This window comes from Salvia hispanica, chromosome 1, assembly GCF_029641045.1.
Source record: "Salvia hispanica isolate PSC_SH4W2 chromosome 1, Shi_PSC_v1, whole genome shotgun sequence".
In the NCBI taxonomy this organism is placed as follows: Eukaryota; Viridiplantae; Streptophyta; class Magnoliopsida; order Lamiales; family Lamiaceae; genus Salvia; species Salvia hispanica.
The window spans coordinates 47417025-47436354 of record NC_142692.1 but is presented as its reverse complement, the minus strand read 5'-3'; the positions used below and the strand labels follow the sequence as shown (position 1 = coordinate 47436354).

At 36.3% G+C, this 19330-nt stretch overlaps 1 protein-coding gene across 1 annotated transcript; it reads left to right on the top strand.

The window, feature by feature from the left end:
* Window positions 1–12073: 12073 nt before the first annotated feature.
* Window positions 12074–16207, top strand: LOC125220501 (uncharacterized). Its single transcript, XM_089062124.1, has 4 exons — window positions 12074–12623; window positions 12723–13876; window positions 14598–15076; window positions 15283–16207. The coding sequence occupies exons 1-4, from the start codon at window positions 12074–12076 to the stop codon at window positions 16205–16207; spliced, it is 3108 nt and encodes a 1035-aa protein (XP_088918250.1).
* The last annotated feature ends 3123 nt before the right edge of the window (window positions 16208–19330 follow it).

Below are 19330 nucleotides of genomic sequence, written 5' to 3'. Positions count from 1 at the left end.
TTAGCCATAATTAACTTTCCCGTTCGATAAATTTTTGAACAATCATGAATTGATAAAGTTGTGAAACAAATATTATACATATAAGATTTGAATTGAATTGTTGGGAAGGAAAATGGTGATGACAATTAAATGTGGGAACAAGCACAAATAAGCTCAATATGTTTAGCAGCAACACAGGTTGCGCAGTCATCTTCTTCGTCGTCGTCTTCGCGGGACCAGTTGTTTGTTCGTCAGGGGTGTTTGCTACAAAGCAACCGTGGCTGACTAAGCAATGGATTCAACACCCACATTTGTCATAGTTCCTCTATCAATTTTCTGCAACATAATCCCACCCTTATTCCATCTTTCTTAATCTTGGCAATCATTCCAATCCCCCTCGTCTTGTTCCCACTTAAAAGCATCAAAACACAGCATAGGTATAGGGCTGGTATGTGTCCTACTTCAGATGCCATGGTGAATTTTCGGAGAGCTAGTGCATAGTTTTTCTTGGTGAAAAAATCCAACTGTCACGCCAAACAAATATATATGTTAACTTATTTTTCCTATTTCAAATTTAATGAGTATATATTTTTTGTGTAGTTTAGAAATATATACTCACCAGTGCTTTCCTATACCAGATTTCAGGATTATAGCTTTCTTTGCATTTGTTGAGAAACTTTTGTTTCTTCTCATATAATGGACTCCATTCAACAATTGGAAATTTTTCTAAACTTGCATGCCGGTAGATGTATGAATCTTCAGTAATTTCACTTAATTCTTTACAATTGCGGCCCAAAAATAAATACATCATTAATTAAGTAAAGTTAATTATGAGTAAATAAAAGCACATACAACGGCATAATTAATTGAATATAAACAACTAGCTAGGGCCATATTTCAAAAAGAAAAGTTTGATCATCTTGTATTAAGATTTATCATGTCTAAAAATAGGATTTGCTAATATTATGATCCATTCTAACTTTAAATATTAAACAACGTTGCAGTTTTCATAAAATTGTACGTAGTTAAAGATATTCAAGAGAGTAAAATAAAATCAGCCAATTTTGAGAAACAAGTAAGCAAATCAACCGTGAAAATTTAGACATACCTTAGCATTATACCTTTGCTTAATGCTAGAGATATCGGCTGCGGAAGATGCTGCAACTCGAGCTAGAATATGCGTCGTCAATTCACGAGGAATGGTTTGAAGATATGAAACTTTGTTCTTCTTTATAAATCTCCTCATCCTCATGATTGATAATTCTCCGTCTTTAGGCGTCTTGTATAGGGACTACAATTTTATAGATGGTTTGATTCCTAATCCAACTCCAACATGGAAAATAGTTGAGTTTATTTTAGGAAATTTACCTTTTGAGTACTTATTAAAACTCATGCAGTTTGTTGTGGATTTGTACATACATATACTATTTTGTTTCCTTATTTCAGATCGTGGATGGTAATTCAACAAAGAGAAATTTCTAGAATGAATTTTTAATATAAATTTCTAGACGTTTTGTATTAGTTTTGGATCTTGATTAGGGATTGATTACTAATCAAACTCGAACATGGAAAAGTTTCAGTGGTGGGTTTATTTTAGGAAACTTAGCTTTCGTAAATATTGTAAATTTGTAATTTTAAAAGCTCCACACTTTAATATAATTATGGAATCTGCAATAGTTTGTTTCCTTAATTGAGATCTTAATTCGACGGTGTGGACGGAAATTCAGATTCACCTCATATGTTTCAACTATGAGATATTTCTACAATGATATTTAATTATATTGTTACATTTTTAATTAAGAAACGTTTTTAATTATCTAGTCTAATAGTATCAAAATAGAGTAAAATCTAAATTTGGTCATCTACATTATTTTAAAAAATTGATTTCATTGTCTTTACCTTCTAATCCTAATTCCTAAATAATGGTAACTTTTGATTATGTATAAAATATTGTAAATTGTATAGTAAGTTTGTTTCCAGCTTCTAATCATAAAAGTAAATAAGGAGTATACTTTAGTTATAATTAGCAGTTTTATGACAAAAATTGATAGTCAATTGTGTGTTAGTCATTAGTTAATTAATTATCATTCTAATTAACTAGAATAGTGAATTCATTATCAATTTTATAGAAAGATAGCATTTCACTTTGAGCAATTTGTACTCCCTCCGTCCCGGGTTAGTCGCACGTTTACTGTTGGGCACGGAGGTTAAGAAATTATATTAAATAAATAGGAGAGATGAAAAAAGTAGGAAAGATAAGAGAGAGTAAAGTAAATGTTAGAATAAAAAAAAAGTGATTAGATGTTTTGTCTTTTGTTAAAAAAGGAAAGAGTGCAAATAACTTGGGACGCCCAAAAAGGAAACTAGTGCAAGTAACGCCGGACGGAGGGAGTATTACTTTTTTTAACACCAAAACTCAAGTTCTTTCTTTTTTCTAAAAAAATAACACTAATATAGTAACACAATTACTCTCTCGTACCTTTGTTTCTCGTTTTTTTCTTCTTCTTTAATTTTATATTTATTTATTTATTTATTTATTATTATTATTTTATTTTTTATTTTTTTATTTTTGTTTCCTCTCCACTTAATTTTTAAAATTTATTTTTCTTAAATCTCATACACAAAAGAAATGTGCAGGACAAAAGGGTAAATAAAACTAAAAAATTAAATTTTAAAAACTGAACCCCCAATTGATGTTTTGTGAATAAATTTTTTTTATTTAATCAATTTTTGTCGTAAGCAAGTAAATATTACTCATTTCACTCCACAATAATAGAGTCATTTCATAATCTCCAAATATTATTAAATGATTGAGGTGAAATTGAAAATTTCATAATCTCCAAACATTATTAAATGATTGAGGTGAAATTGAAAATTTCATTCAAGTTCCCGGAATATTCCATCCTTATTGATCAATGACAAGTCTCATTACTCATGTCTTGCCAATTAAGATGTCATTTATTTTTTTTCTAGTATAATTTTGCAATGTTAAAAATAGATAGAAATTCAAACATTCCATTACCAACACTGAATTAATCTAAAATTTCTAGATAGACAAGAGACTGAAAACTTAAATTTTATTCTTGATGAACAATGCATATCAACAATCATGCTGGCAGATGCAGACACGACCGGGCAATCAAGGGTATACTTCGCAAGAGGGATATGGATTAGCGCCATAATAGTAATTGTTACACATCTTCTTACAACAATTCTCATCGCATCCTTTAATGCTACATTCAGCAAGCCCAACTAAACACCTTGTGATCATCCAATACACGTTTATGCAGCCTAGTAATACCCATATTTTTGTCTCCACCCGTCATTCTTGTCGCACTCGTGCCTGTCATCACCATATTGTATGTTAACATGTTGTGACAAAATAGAGTAATTGTGTACTCGAGACAAACAAAAACGTAATTAAAGAGACACAGATTTACGTGGTTCACCAACGTTGTGTTGGCTACGTCCACAGGTAGGAAAGGAGAACATATTGTATTCAGATTGTTTTCAGATTACAGAGTTGTGTGCCCTACTTCTATATAAATAGGCACACAGAAGACGGGCTAGCGCCAAACAATACGGATTCAAGGCATACTAACGTAACATATATAGGACCAACATGCATGATGCATGTATACGTTGATAAGTACCTTCAACCCTAAGTTTTTGGTGACTCTAAAATTCAATTTAACATCATATATTGTCAATATGTATGACGTTGTCTATTGCATGTATATGTATTGATCAAATACATGTGGCTATATTTAGGATTCAAGATTCTCAAACTAAAACACATGCATGTATAAGCATATGTATGTTTAAATAATTTTACTTAAATAAATTTCAATGTAATGATTGTGTGATAGTATAATATTTTTAGGAAATAGTTGTACCTGAAGTGAAAAAAGAAGAAGAGTGATGATGAAAAAACATGTTGGGGGAAAGTTTGATATATAGCTATAGCTAGGTTTCGTTGACTTTATATACATTCTTATTTTTATGCCCAAAACAATTTATAGGAAAAGAAATTAAATAAAATGGCTCAAGCTGAAATAAATGAGGATTACTGATTGATACATCGGATTGACCCAACATACTAGATACTAACTACCCAACAATTAATGCTATTATATAACAGCTTACAAGCTGATATTTTCATTAAATTAAATGGGCAATGGTAAGAGAAGTGAACATTTAAATATTCTCGTGGACTATTAACAATTTAATTTTACACTGTGAATTGACCATATGTTTGTAAGATTGTGGTATAATCATTATTTTGGTCAAAATTACGTTAGTTTTAGTCAATACATTTTCACTTGCAGATAATACATTTTCGCAAAAAGTACATGAATAGATTATGGGTAAATGATAATAATGATAATAATAATGATAACAATAATAAGTGTGATTTTTATTGCAGCTCAGCTTATGCTATTATCCAAATAATTAACATCTATATTCATATTCGTATTTAAGTGTATAAGTTTTGGAATTGCATTTTCACTCCAATGCATATTAATGGAATTATATTGCCCGCAGGGGCTTAGCGCAGTTGGTTTCGGGGGAGCAGATATTGCTACAAGGAATTATATATAAACTATTCTGAGGGCCCTACACAAAACAAATGATGCATCCACTATTTTTTGTACGATTGTGAAAAAAATAATCGTACACTTAATTAGACCATGTTTATCAACAACCATTCAATCCAAACTCAACCATCCACTTTTTCTATACTTAATTAATTTCTATCTCTTCAACATCATCTTACACATCATCAATATTCATCCAACCTAACCACACTATTTTTTATGCTTTATCAGACCACCCAACCACTACAATATATATTTATTTTATATTATTTTTTAATAATAATATTAACTATAGCAACAAAGGAAACTAAAAAAATAGTATTATGAAATTGTATCAAATAAAAAGGATTATAAGAGGAAAAAAATGATTTTTTATTTTTTGCAAAACTATAGCAAATGTGGTATTTATTTATAGAGGATGAAAAATTATGAATTTTGGTATAATTATTATAATTTTTTCATATAATATATTAAAAATATATAAATTTTAAAAAAATATATATATATATATATATTAATTAAATGGCACAATCTCATTGGCTGAATAGTGAAATGAAGCAGAGACCGTTCGGTCTATGTTTGCCCACCACCCAACTTCATGTCAAAGAGAGAGAGAGACCGCATGGAAGATTTTTTTTTTTTTTTATATGCTAATGACATGGCGGTCGACCTTATTCAACCGATAAACGCAGTCTTAAGAACAAAGAGGGATGTCAGCGGAGCGGTAGCGTCGTCAAAGTGCAACTCATAGCAAGAAACAAGAATGATTATATTTTTAGAGCACACAAAAATTGAGATATATAATTATTAGCGTTTGAATTTTTTTTTTAAAATAATCATAATTTAGGATGCAACAAAAAGTATTTTTAAGTTGGGGATAAATTAACTTAATCTTTTGCATTTTAGGACGCTTCTATTTGTGTTCCCTAATTTTAATTGAGACACCAATAATAATAACTCGTGGTATAATTAGACATATAAATTAGCATCTATTAGCATTATAAAACGTCCTTATCTGGTTTTTTTTTTTTGTATTGGAGGGAGTATAATTACTTTTGTTTCTTCCTTCGTGCATCAACTCTTAAAACAAATAATAATGGCAAATATATACAAAAGAGAGGAGGAATTAGTGTCCGGCGATAACAGCCACTGCGCGGTGGTTTAGGCGGGAACACAATGTCCGTCGTCGTACACCTGTGATGACCGCGATATTGCAGTTGGACAGGAATGGCAACATAATTTTGGGCACGCCGGAGAGATAATTAGAATGAGGTAGAGAGGAGTAATAATATGAAATTGGTCAGGTTTAGGGCCAAAATTTATTTTTCTCATGAGCACACCTAAGGGTGAGAAAAAAAATCGAAAATCGAATATCCGTACCGATACAAATCAATATTTTGAAATTCGGTTTGATTTTTTTGGTTCGGTTTGGTTATAAAAATACTAAATTTTTCGGTTTTTCAGTTCAATTCAGTTCGGACGAAAAAAAAACCAAAAACCAAAAAAAAGCGAATTACTCTCCCCGTTCCTTCATAGTTGAGTCATTTTTCCATTTCGAGAAGTTCCTTCATAGTTTAGAGCATCTCTCCAATGGAGGATGTCCCGTCGGACGTGGGACCGCCGTGGGAAGTCTGCCATTAGGCGCAGGGGTGGCGGACACGGACGTCCGCTGCTGACACCTCTCATCCGCGGCTTTTCGCCGACGTCCGCCATTGCGTCGCCGACACGGACGTCCCGATTTTTGATTTTTTTTTCACTTTCTCCGTTCGTATTCTTGTCGAAATTTTAATTCCGTAAATTGCACATTTGTGAATTTTTTATTTTTTATTGTTGAAGTCCGCGCATGATGTCCTTGGAGATGTCCGTCATTGTGCAGTGGGAGGTCCTTATGACGTGGCAGTGCAGTGGGAGATCCTTATGACGTGGTAGGAGGTGTTATTGAGAAGTCCGCCGGGAAGTCCAATGGGACATCGTCCCATTGGAGATGCTCTTAGTCATTTCCATATATAATAACTTTTTTCTCTTTCTTACTTTACTCTCTCTACTTTATTCACTTTATATTTTATTCTTCTACATTTTCCCTTCTCTTATTTTTTTATTTTATTTATTTAACATACCCAACATTCATTTCTAAAATTTCGTATCGAAAAGTTTCGCCCCAACTATAAATAAACGGATGAAGTACTATTTAATATAATAATATATAAGGGCATATTAGGCTCCTAATGAAACTTTTATTCGGTTTTATATAGGGCATTAGGCTCCTACTGGAATTTTTACATATTTTGCTTACAAATATTTTGTATATTAGTGTGTAAAACAATGTTACATTAAACATGCATAATCGTACATTACTTAAAAAATCTGTTAAATCATTTAGATAGATTAGTACATTAACTGATTCTGCTTTTAAGTATCATGTTCTATTAAATCATTTAGATAGATCAGTACATCATGTTCTATTTCATCATTTGGCATGTTCTATTCCATCATTTAGCCAAGATGTTAGTAATACTGTGGTACATTAAATATTGTTGTCATGGACATTTAACATAGTAACATTTTTCTAAGCATCTCCCCAAGCATCATGTTCTATAACACTTGACATTTTCCTTTTTATATTTAATATTAATATCAGTTTCTTGTCCATAACAAAATAAAATCACGAAAAAGATATTTTAGTATTTAAATATAAAATGATAGCTATAGTACAAGATAAATTTATTATAAAAGGAAAAGGAAAAGAACTAATCTTGCGTTTTATTTAGTGTGAAACATGATTTGCCGTGTGTGTGGAACAATAGAGAATCTCCTCCCTTATTAACAATCATGCTCACAGAGGCAAATACGACCTGGATATCCACCATATTTCTCGCAATAACCAAATGGATTAGCACCTGAATAGTAACTGTTACACAGCCTCTTACAACAAGTAATCTCAGGGCAGCGTTTAACGCTACATGGACCCAACCCTTCTACACATCTCTTTCCATCCTTCGTCCTATATTCTTTCAACCTCTCACTCATGCCTGTCATGTATAAATAAATGTAGGTTTAACAATATTGAAAAGTTACTTTAATAATTTTAGGAAATAGTTGTACCTGAAGTGAAAAGAAGAGTGATGACGAAAAAACATGTTGGGAGAAAGCTTGCCATTTTTCTTTTATCAAGTGGATATAGATTTGAATATTTGCCGTATAGGTTTCATCGACTTATATACATTCTTGTTTTTGTGCCCAAAACAATATACAGGAAAAGAAATTAAATGAAACTGCTCAAGCTGAAACATTCTGCCATAAATGAGGATTATTGATTTAAACATTGAATGGACTATATAGAAACTAACCGCCCAACACTTAATGCTATTATACGTGCTTATAAGATCATAATTTCATTAAATAAAATGGGCAATGGAATGAAAAGTCAACATTTAGATATTCTTATGGATGATTAACAATTTAATTTGAATTGACCTTACTTTTGTAAGATTGTGGTATAATCCTTGTTCTAGTCAAAATTACGTTAGATTTAGTCAAATTCATTTTCACTTGTAGATAATACATTTTCGAGAAAAGAAAATGTTAATATTTGGAAAATTTATAATAATGACAATAATGATAATAATAATAATAATAATGATAATAATAATGATGATGATGATAAGAATGTGTGATTTTATTGCAGCCTATATATGAGTATTTTCCTTGGGACGTATTGAATACTAAGTTCCATTGTTAGTGTAGGTTTATTTAATAATAACCATCTTATATTGGCAATTTTCTTTAATATTTGGAAAAGTAGTAGAATTAGTGATAGTGGATTGTGGGATTTATATTAATATAATATTAAAATTTTTCTGTACTTAGACTTTGTTTAATTTTAAGGGACAATCCAAAATAGTAAAACTAGTCTCTTTTTTAGGATGGAGAAATTTTCAATGTAAAGATTGTGGTATATAATGTTAAGGAAACAGTTGTACCTGAAGTAAAAAGAAGTGTGACGATGAAAATGTTGGGGTTGCGCAGCAAGAATACGGAAAAAACAAATGAATTTTTAAGAATCCATTTATGTGATGATGTGATTAAATCAATTTTCATGTAAATTACATTGATCTACGATAAAACACATTAAAATCACACAAAATAAATGAATTAACGTGTTATTGGTTACCTTGTGACCTTCTGAATGATCGACATGGCTTGCACCTTCTCCGCTTTTCGGGTTTGATCTTGACCCTTAATCTTCTAACATTCTAGATTAGCTATTTGCGCGGGTAAACCTGAGCTAATCTTAATAGATCTAGGTAAAATAACGTTAAGACAAGAAAGCTAAATTGTGTTACGAAGAACACGAGAAGAGTTAGAAAAAATTCTTTCTTTATCTCCCATATAAGAGGTGCCGATTTTGAGTGTTAGGAGGCTATGGTTTTCACTTCTATCTCTATTTATAAGGTTATAGTAACAAACAAGGTTAGAGATCCACTGATTAATTGAATTGGGTCAACCTTTTGAATAATTACGTAATAAATCAATTAACACATAATTGAATATTTATCCAATAAAATATTACTACTATTTTGTAGCATTATAGAAAATAATATTGACTTCCCATCTATTTGCAAAATTACGAGAAAATTGAGTTCCATTTTGATTTATAAAATATCTCGTGTCTAAGCCAATATCCATTAAATTAATTCTTTTGCCTGTTAGACTTGAATTAAATTTAATAATCCTTCCATCCCACAAAAAATATAGATTTTTTTTCTATTTTTGGACCGTCCTATTAAAATATCTCATATTTTTAGTAACTTCTTTCTTTGTAATAAAAATAGGTCATGTTCTCTACTAACAATATTATAATTACTTGGAAATCCAAGTCTTTGTTTCGTGGTGAAAATATTGAAGATGGCGATTTTCACCCAGAGTGTGTGCGATTTTCACACAGTAATTTCTCCCTGATTTTATCCTGATTTCGATCGACCCTTGCTCCGATTCCGTTTAATTTCTTTTCCTTGGCTTCCATCGGTGGCGGAAGGAGGGTACTGGTTTTGTTTCTTGGTTGTGGTTTGTTTTCCTGTGGAGGTTCTGCGATGGCGGAGGCGGGGGTTCCAGAGGGGTTTTCGTCGGAAATTGGGAGAGTGGATGTTTCTCCCCCTGAGAAGATAGATTTGGGGAGTCTGATCCAGAGTGGTAGTGGGGCTTGTGGTTCGCCTGTAAGCAGGCGCTCCTTGAAGAAGAAATCAGGGCGTCCCCGTGGGCGTCCACCAAAATCTTTGCCTAAATCGCCTTTATTGAGGATGGCTGAAATGAGAAGGGGTGGGTTAAAGGGTAGAGCTCTGAAGCAAGTTGGGTTTAAGGGGTTGGAGGGGTCAGAGGCTAGGCCTAGCAAGGGGTTGAAGGGGTTTGGGGGTAGGGCTCTGCGGCATTTTCCTTCTTCCTCTGAGAAGCCGGTGGTAGCTGAAGATGTGGGCGAGGTTTTGGTAGGAGAGAAGGATGAATGTGGTGGAGAGGATCAGGTCGGGGTAGAGGCTGAAATGGTGGAGGATCAGAGTGTTGTGGTGGCCAATGCTCAAATTTTCCTGAATAATTCTGTCCAAATTCCTGAAGCGGGAGGAGTGAATCAATCAAAATGGTTGCCGGAGGGAGCTTCCTCTGATTTTGCTTTGGACCTTATTGAGGCTCAGCCGCTCCAGGAGATGGGGTTTGTGGGGGTGGATACGTTTGTTGCGAAGGATAGTCTTATGGAGGGGCTGGTCCGAGAGGAGGGGGAGAAGGAAAGTAGCCTGGAAGGTGGATATAAGTTGGGACTGGAGGAGTTTCCTCCGTTGACCAAGGAAGGGCTAAAAAATATAAAGGGAAAAGACAGAGCTAGTGAAAGGGGGGGGGGGGGGGGGGAGGAAAGGAGGCTTGGAGAGGAACAAGTCAGTTGCAAAAAGAGAGAATGGATAAGAGCAATGAAGGACTTTCTAGGGGTCCAAATTTTAGGGGTAAGAACTATAAAGCTTCTGTGGCTGAGGGGAATGCCTCTAGGGTCAATCACCATTTCAGTTTTGAGCCGGGGAAGATTAAGAAGATAGGGGTTCCTGGTGAGAGCGCAGGGCTTCCTTCAATCCATTTCTCGGGAGCTGAAACCTCCTACCTTGCTGAGAAATTAGGCTATGCAGTTGTGGGTAAGTTCTCACACTCCATTCCCTCTGCCTTGCATATACAGAAGGCTTTTATTGGCATGAAGTTTGTGGGAGAATTTTCTTGGAAGTATATAAATGCTAAACACGTCCTTGTCCAATTCCACCTGATTGATGATTATGTGAAATTATTGAGTGGCCCTAATGGTATGCCGGTGTGGTTTGTTGATCGTCATCCTATGAGAGTATTTAAATGGACTCCGGAGTTTGATCCTTTCTTTGAATCCCCCATTGCGGCGGTCTGGTGTAACTTGATTGGGCTACCAATCCACCTCTTTGAGAAATCAGCTTTATTTGCTATTGGTGGTTTACTTGGTGAGCCGCTTCAAGTGGATCACGCGACAATTTCAAGATCTAGATTATCCTTTGCTAGACTTTGCATTGAAATAGATATTTCCAAGACCCCCGTCCAGGAGATAATCTTGAATTTACAAGGGAGGGAGGTCAGGCAGGTTGTGAAATGGGATCGGATTCCCTTGTACTGTCATGAATGTAGGCATGTTGGACATTCTAGGGATGTTTGTTATGCTAATGGTCAGAGGGAAAAGCCAGTTAGAAAGGTCCTTAATTCTTCTCTGGATAGGACTACTTCTTTGGGGAGAGGGGTGTTTGGAGCTAAAGGGGTTGTGGATGGGCAGGGTGGTGAGATTGGTGGTGAGGGGCCGGGTTCTGGGGGTGGTGCTAAGGGGTGGAGTAATAAGGAGGGGGCTGAGGGGTTGAGTGTCAGGGGTGGTGTGGAGGGTTTGGTTGAGGGAAGTGAAGTGCAGGGCTCGGGGGTGGCGCACATGGATGCTGATCTGCCTTGCTCTGTGGCATTTAAGGGGCCGGTTCCAGTTTTTGAGGATAAGGGTGAAGGAGAGTTCCAGGTCCAAGGGAAAAGGCGGGGTAAACAGGGGAGGGAGGTGGGAATGCTTCGGAGCTGAGGTCGGGGTCCCCGGAGACTGGGGATCAGGCTGGATGCAAGGGTTCCTCTCCCTCTCAAGGTTCTGCTAATCGCTTCGAGTTGTTAAACTCTCTCCCCCTGGAGGCTGGAGGCTGTTGGCAGCTCTCTTGTGGACCTTCATAGTGAGGTCAGTTCTCGTGCCCGTTTTATGAAATTGCTACCGAATGAGGACTTTGACCCTGAGGTTTACGAGGATGAGAAGGACTGGGCAGTGGAAGATGACCCGGAGAATGAACAAATGCAGCAGATTGGTCGTGGGGCAGACAAAAGAGATGCTTCTTTGGCCTTGGTGGAGCTGGGGGAGGAGGATGGTAAAATGAAGAAGAAGGGGAAGCTTAATTCCTCGGCTCTAACGATTACAGTTTGATATGTCTCTTAACGTCTTGATTTGGAATGCCAGGGGTGTGGCCAACGTGAACACTCAGAGCATGATCAAACGTTTGGTGAAAGATAATAAGATTATGGTGTTAGCTATCATAGAGCCAATGGTTAATCCAAAGCCGGACTTCTTTAGTAGGGTGTTTGGCCTCAGTTTTAAGGGTGTTAACTGCAATGGACAAATTTGGGTGTTTGTGGCGGAGGGAATAGAGGTAGATGAGTGGGATGATTCAGAACAAATTCTTCACGCTCGTTTTATCACACCAATGCTGTCTGCTCCATTCTTTATTTCAGTTGCATATGGGAAATGCTTTAGAGAAGGAAGAATTGATATGTGGATTAAACTTCGAGAATTAGCTGCAAAGATGGATGGTTTGTCTTGGCTTGTGGGAGGTGATTTTAATATTTTTGTTTCAGAAGAGGAAAGGCAGGGAAGCAAGAGGAGGAGAACAAGGGAGATGATGGAGTTCGCAGAGGCTATTAGTGACTGCCAGCTCCTAGATACTGGAGCAGATGGCCCTAAATTTACCTGGGCAAGAGGTGACACCTTTGAAAGATTGGATAGGGTACTGCTTGGAGAGGGCTAGACGAATAATTTTGAAGCTACAAGAGTGACTAATTTGCCCACAATATTATCAGATCACTGCCCACTTTTGATAGTGTGCCGGGTTCCTGGTCCGAGGGTCAGGCCTTCTTTCCGATTTCAAAATATGTGGGTGAGGCATCACTTGTTCTTGCAAGAGGTTGAGAGGTGCTGGAGGGAGGATACAGGCACAAGGGGGTTGATTAATGTGCAACTTAAATTGAGTCGGCTGAAACGTAGTTTGAAAATTTGGAATCGTGTCGTCTTTGGTAACATCCTAGAGAATTTGAGGAAAGCTGAATTTGAGGCTAAAAAGGCTATGGAGAATTTTGAGCAGAATCCTTCCCCGCTTTTACGTGCTGAAATGAATAGAACATCAGCTGAATTCATTTTGAGTTTGAAGATGGAAGAGGACTTTTGGCGACAGAAAGCGACTCTTAAGTGGGTGGTTGAGGGGGAGAGGAATACGAAATTCTTCCATGGGTGGGTGAAGCAAAAAAGAGTCAAGTCAAGAATTCACATGATAGAGGAAGGGGGGCAAACATTGACAGAAGAGGTTGATATTAGGAATTCGGCGGAATTTTTTTTCAAAAACTTGCTCACTGAGGATGTGGGTTCTCTGGGAGAACCAGAGCTAGAAATCCTTTCTTCTCTGCCGGCTGATGTAAACTTGTCTCAGTTAGAAGTAGACCCGACGGCTGAGGAGGTTAGACAAGTTGTTTTTGACATAAATGCGGATAGCACAGCGGGTCCAGATGGGTTTTCGGCCTTGTTTTTTCAAGCTTGCTGGGATATAGTGGGGAAAGATGTGGTTGAGGCGGTGGTGGACTTCTTTGCTGGTGCTCAATTGCCTAGGGGAATTGCGGCAACTCTTATTGTTCTTGTCCCGAAAAAGAAAAATCCCACAAGATGGGCAGATTTCAGGCCTATCAGTCTATGTAACGTTATGAATAAGATCATTTCTAAACTCATCACTAAAAGGCTTGCCCCTTTTCTGCCTTTGCTAACAGTGCCTAATCAGAGTGGTTTTATCAGAGGGAGGCTTTTAAGTGATAATGTCTTGTTGGCTAAGGAGATGTTTCACGAAATTTGGAAATGTGTAGTATCTCCAAACATGGTCCTTAAATTGGATATGGAGAAGGCCTATGACCGGGTTCAATGGCCGTTTCTTCTTAAAGTGTTAAAATACATGGGGTTCTCAGAGAAATGGGTGAGATTGATTGAAAATTGCATATCTTCGAGTTGGTTCTCGGTGTTAATCAATGGATCTCCGGCGGGTTTTTTTTAAATCATCCCGGGGGCTTCGACAAGGGGACCCACTTTCCCCCTCACTTTTCGTCTTAGCAGCTGACTATTTTTCAAGGCTTCTTGATCGTCTGATCTTGGGTCGTAAGGAGATGATGTACCGCACAGCAAGGTATACTATGGGGGTTTCGCATCTGGCGTACGCTGATGACATAATCATCTTCTCACAGGCTCGGAGTTCAGCCATTGTAAATCTGATGGAATGTCTAAGGCATTACATGGAAGTATCGGGCCAAAAAGTGAATGTGGGAAAGAGCTGTTTTTTTCTTGATAAAAAGCACTATTCGTGGGCTCAAATGATAACGGAAATCAGTGGATTTCAACAGGGGAGCTTCCCTTTCTCTTATCTTGGTGTTCCAATTTACTGAGGGCCTAAGAAAACTAGTTTGTTCTTGTTTCTTCGTGATAAAATTTCGTCGAGAATCCATGGATGGAGTCACAGGCATCTATCTTTTGGGGGCCGGCTGACACTTTTAAAGAGTGTTCTCGGGGCAATTCCTATTCATATTTTCCAAGTCCTGGAACCGACAAAAGGGGTGCTGAGGCAGATAGAGCAGGTGATGGCTAGGTTTCTTTGGGGGTCATGCAATTCCTCAAGAAAAACTCACTGGATAAAGTGGCAACAGGTTTGTCTGCCGACGGATGAGGGAGGTTTGGGTATCCGTGGTCTGGCTGACTCGATGGAGGCTTTCAGCATCAAATTGTGGTGGAGATTTCGCGAGCAAGGTTCACTGTGGGCCAGTTACATGTACCAGAAGTATTGCTCGACATCCATACCAATGGTGACATACCGATCAAATAGATTTAGCCCGATATGGAGACGGATGTTCAAAGTTGGAAATTTGTGCCGGGAACAGATAAGATGGGTGATTGGTGAAGGGAATATCAGCTTTTGGCATGACTCATGGGTGAGGAACGTTCCGCTTGCAGACCTCTGCAGTCCAGGTATCCTACTTCCTAATCTAAAAGTATCTGATCTATGGGAGAATGATCAGTGGAACGAAATGGAACTATGGCTTTTAGCTGATGAGGTGGGTCTAGCGGATGAAATCGTTGAGGATATTTTACAGGTCCCGATCAATAGGAGAGAAAAGGATAGGGGAAGGTGGAAATTTTCTGGCAATGGGAATTTTTCCATCGCGTCTGCCTGGGAATTGGTGAGATACAAAGCACAGACACGTTCTTTGAGCTAATCTGGGGCAAATGCATTAGCCCTTCGATTTCCATATTCCTATGGCGGCTCTTTGCTAATAGAATCCCGGTAGACTTAAAACTTCAATGGAGGGGTAATGCGCTGGCTTCTAAATGTAGGTGTTGCTCGAAGCCTAGTGAGGAATCTAGATTACACTTGTTTGTGAATGGGGAGTTGGCTAGGAGGGTCTGGAGTCACTTTGACAGATGGTTCCCACAGGTTCCTTCTGGTGGTGGTTTAGGAATCAACCTAGATTTAAGATTTAGGCGGTGGCAGAGATATCTCAATATATGTTCCAGTCAACATTTAAGTGCATTGCTTCCTTACCTTATTCTTTGGGCTATCTGGACAGAGAGAAATGAAAATGTTCACAGAAATAAACCCCTTGAAGCTGAAAATGTGATTAGGAAAGTGTCCTCACTCTTGAGGAACTTGGTGTTGGCTAAGCTGGTAGGACCAGAACAGTGGAGAGATTGCAGTCCGAGGCTGGAGATTATGAATGGGCAGGTTCAAGAGAAGAGCAAGAGGAGAACTAGAATGGTTCTATGGCGTCCTCCAGATCCGAGGTGGGTCAAGTTAAATGTAGATGGCGCGTTCCTATCTTCTTCCCAAGTTGGAGGGGGTGGAGGAGTAGTGAGGGATAGTGAAGGGGAGATACTCTCGGCATTCTCTGCAGGGTTGAAGGCGGGATCAGGTCTGGAGGCTGAAGCAGCAGCGGTACTGATAGGTATCCATCTGGCCAAACAGTTCGGTAATCAAATTTGGATTGAGTTGGATTCAGAGGTTGTTGTGCGTTGGCTCACTGAGGATCAACTCGGGTCAGCTGATTCTTGTATCATTTTGGCGAAGATCAGGAGGGAATTGGGAGGAACTATCTGGAGAGCCTCACACATTTTCAGAGAAGGCAACAAGGTTGCTGACCTGCTGGCGAAGATTGGCCTGCAGTCTGATTTTGAGATTATCTACACGCGAATCTCAACACCTCCACGAGCTAAAGCTCTGTGCAGAATGGATCAATGGGGCCTCCCGAATTTTCGATTTTGATGTTCTTCTTGGTTATAATGGTTTTGTTCAGAGTGTTTTGTAGTGTGGAGCATTCTTGTGGACAGGCCTTTTGTACTAACTTTTTCTGAATGATATAGATGGGATGAGGGTCCTACTCAACCCTCCACCGTGAAGGTGTTTAAAAAAAAACAAAAAAAAAAAAACAAAAAAAAAACCAATATTATAATTACTTTTCTTTCTATCTCTCTTTTACTTTACCACTCATACCACCCTAAATGTCCATATTTTTTTGGGACGAACATAGTATATTTTCCAATGAGTTTTCTAATTTGAAATTTTATTTATTATCCATGGAATCAAATTCCAACTAACCAGTTTTACTAATTAATAAATTCTTTTTCTAAACACGTTTTCGGGATACTATTATACCTCTCAGGCACACGAACTAGATGTTGGTAGACAACTGACTTGATGTTGGCGGACTAATAATATCTTCCGCTAGATCAAGACTTCTGTTTTGACTACTTTTATCTTTTTCTAAGTATTTTTCTGTCATTTCTCAAGTCAAAATACCAAAATATATAAAATATGCAATTTAAAAACATAACAATTTCATGATTGACATTCAAAACGAGCCAAATATAAATCTTAAAAACAGGCAAATTCCGTGTTTATCACAATTTGAAACAAAAAGTAAGGATTATATGCATTTTTATAGGAATACTGTGACTTGAATCCTAACTTTTGTTTAATCCCATAGATTTTAACTATTCGACTAAATCTTACTTCCTCCGTCCCATTAAATATGCAACATTTGCTTTTCGGCACGAAATTTAATCTGGTGTTGTTTTATTAGTTAATGAAGAGAGAGTAAAGTAAGAGAGAATAAAAAGTATTGTTTCAATTTTTAAAAATATTTTATTTTTAATGAGACAGACCAAAAAGAAAATGTTTCATTTCTAGCGAAAAAGAAAGTATCTTATTACAATTCATACGAGAATGATTTCAAATAAAGTTGATGGTGACATGGAAGTTGGATTTTCCAACGTGGATAAAATACTGACTCTTCAAAATGTTGTCCTCTAGGTAGACTTGAAATAACGTTATTTCCATCATTTAATCAACATTCGGGTTTTTTTTTTAAATTTTTTTATTTTATTTTTTTAATTTTCATCTTTTACATCTAAATTTTAGGGCTTTCTCTTATTGGATTTGCACCTTCAATTTATGACTAAGTTCGTAGCGCACTGCCATGAGGAAGTGGATATGGGCGGGGATGGATCCTTTACTGTTTCTAAAAACACAGGAGATGATACTGTGCTCAAAACGCACCACAATGCCCATGAAACGCATAAATCTCATAAACTCAATTCATTTTAATTTATTGTGGGTGGTGGGCCCATATCAGCCTTATGTATAGTAAATATACAACATGTGCCTACTATATACATTCCCCTTTCTCTTTTATTCTTATTTCTTTTATTTTGCATATTAAAATACTTATAAATGGTAACTATGACATAATAAATATTTGTTTTTATATATGAAGTACCAAAAATATTATGAAATGAAATATTATATATGTACATAGTATATTACTGCTTTTGTCCTGCAAGAATATGCACTATTTTTTTTTTTAGTTTATTTCACAAGAATATGCATTTTTTAATTTAGAAAAAAAAATTTCTTTAACAAGATGAGACTCATTTCCCACTAATAATATTATATTTATTTTTTCTCTCTACCACTTTCTTATTTTTTCAATTTTGTTTTAAAACTTGTGCAAAACCTAAATTGCATATTCTTTAGGGACGAAGAAAGTAATATACTTGTAAATTGTAACTATGATGATAAATATTTGTATAACTCAATTTATAAATATTTTATTCTTTCGTAGTGATTCACATAAAATTTTTAATTTTATTTGGAGATGTTTCTATTTGATACTTCCTCCATCCACTATTAATTGGCACTAATTTATTTTTTCGTCCTCCACAATTAATTGACATCCCTACTTTTTACTATTTTTGGTATTGGACTTCACATTTCACTAATTAATCACACTCACATTTTATCATAAAATTAATATATAAAAATAAGACTCACATTCTACTTTAACTTTTAAAATTTTCGCTAAAATCCATATTAAATCAAACAAGCTCAATTAATCAAGGACGAACTAAGTAAAATAATTGTATTTCATACTCCTCTTACAAAAAATATGAAATATGCAAATATTTATATCATAGTTACCATTTATAAGTATTTTCATATGCATATACATATAATATTTGATTTTATAAAATTTTAGTATTAAAATAAAAGAAATATGTAAAATAAAAATATTATTTTGCATTATAATATAGCATGGAATGCGTGTACATATATATCTACTTTACATGAGGCTGATGGGCCCACCGCCCGCAATAAATTAAAATGAATTGAGCTTATAAGATTTTTGCGTTTCATGGGCATTGTGGTGCGTTTTAAGCACAGAGGATCCATCCCCGGATATGGGCTCACAGTTTTCTGACCACGACACAATTTTTTGCATAGGCAATTTAGAGTTTCTCTTCCTTTAGAGCATCTACGTCCAAGCTCTTTAACAAGAGTATGGATTTGGGTCTGGACACACTTTTATTCATTTTTTACTCTCTGCTCTTTCGCAAGAACACAATATCCACATTCATGCTCTTCCGCAAGAACATGCTCAAGGGTTCCACCATTCTATTATTCAATTTAAATAGTTCAATTACTAAAAACATTTCCACAATATTAACATGCATTAAAAATACTCGAAATACTATTACAAATTATTAAAAAATTTAAAATTACATAATTAAAATCCTAAAAATTAAAAATTACATAATTAAAATCCAACAAATTAAAAACTACATAATTAAATCCTAAAAAATACATCTGTGGAAATTTAAAGAAGACTACCCCGATGACGGTATCCTCAATATTTGTCGGAGAGCTCGTATCATTGTGTGATGTGAATCAAGTTGCCCGGGAGTCATCCGAGATGTATCGGCCATATTGGCTTGAGCCAAGAGCCCACAACGAGTTGGTGGGGGGGTAGAGACTGCACAAAAGGAGCGGGAGCTCGCGTTGTAGCTGGGGTCGCGGCGTGACGGCGGTTGGCCATCGCCTATTTCCTTC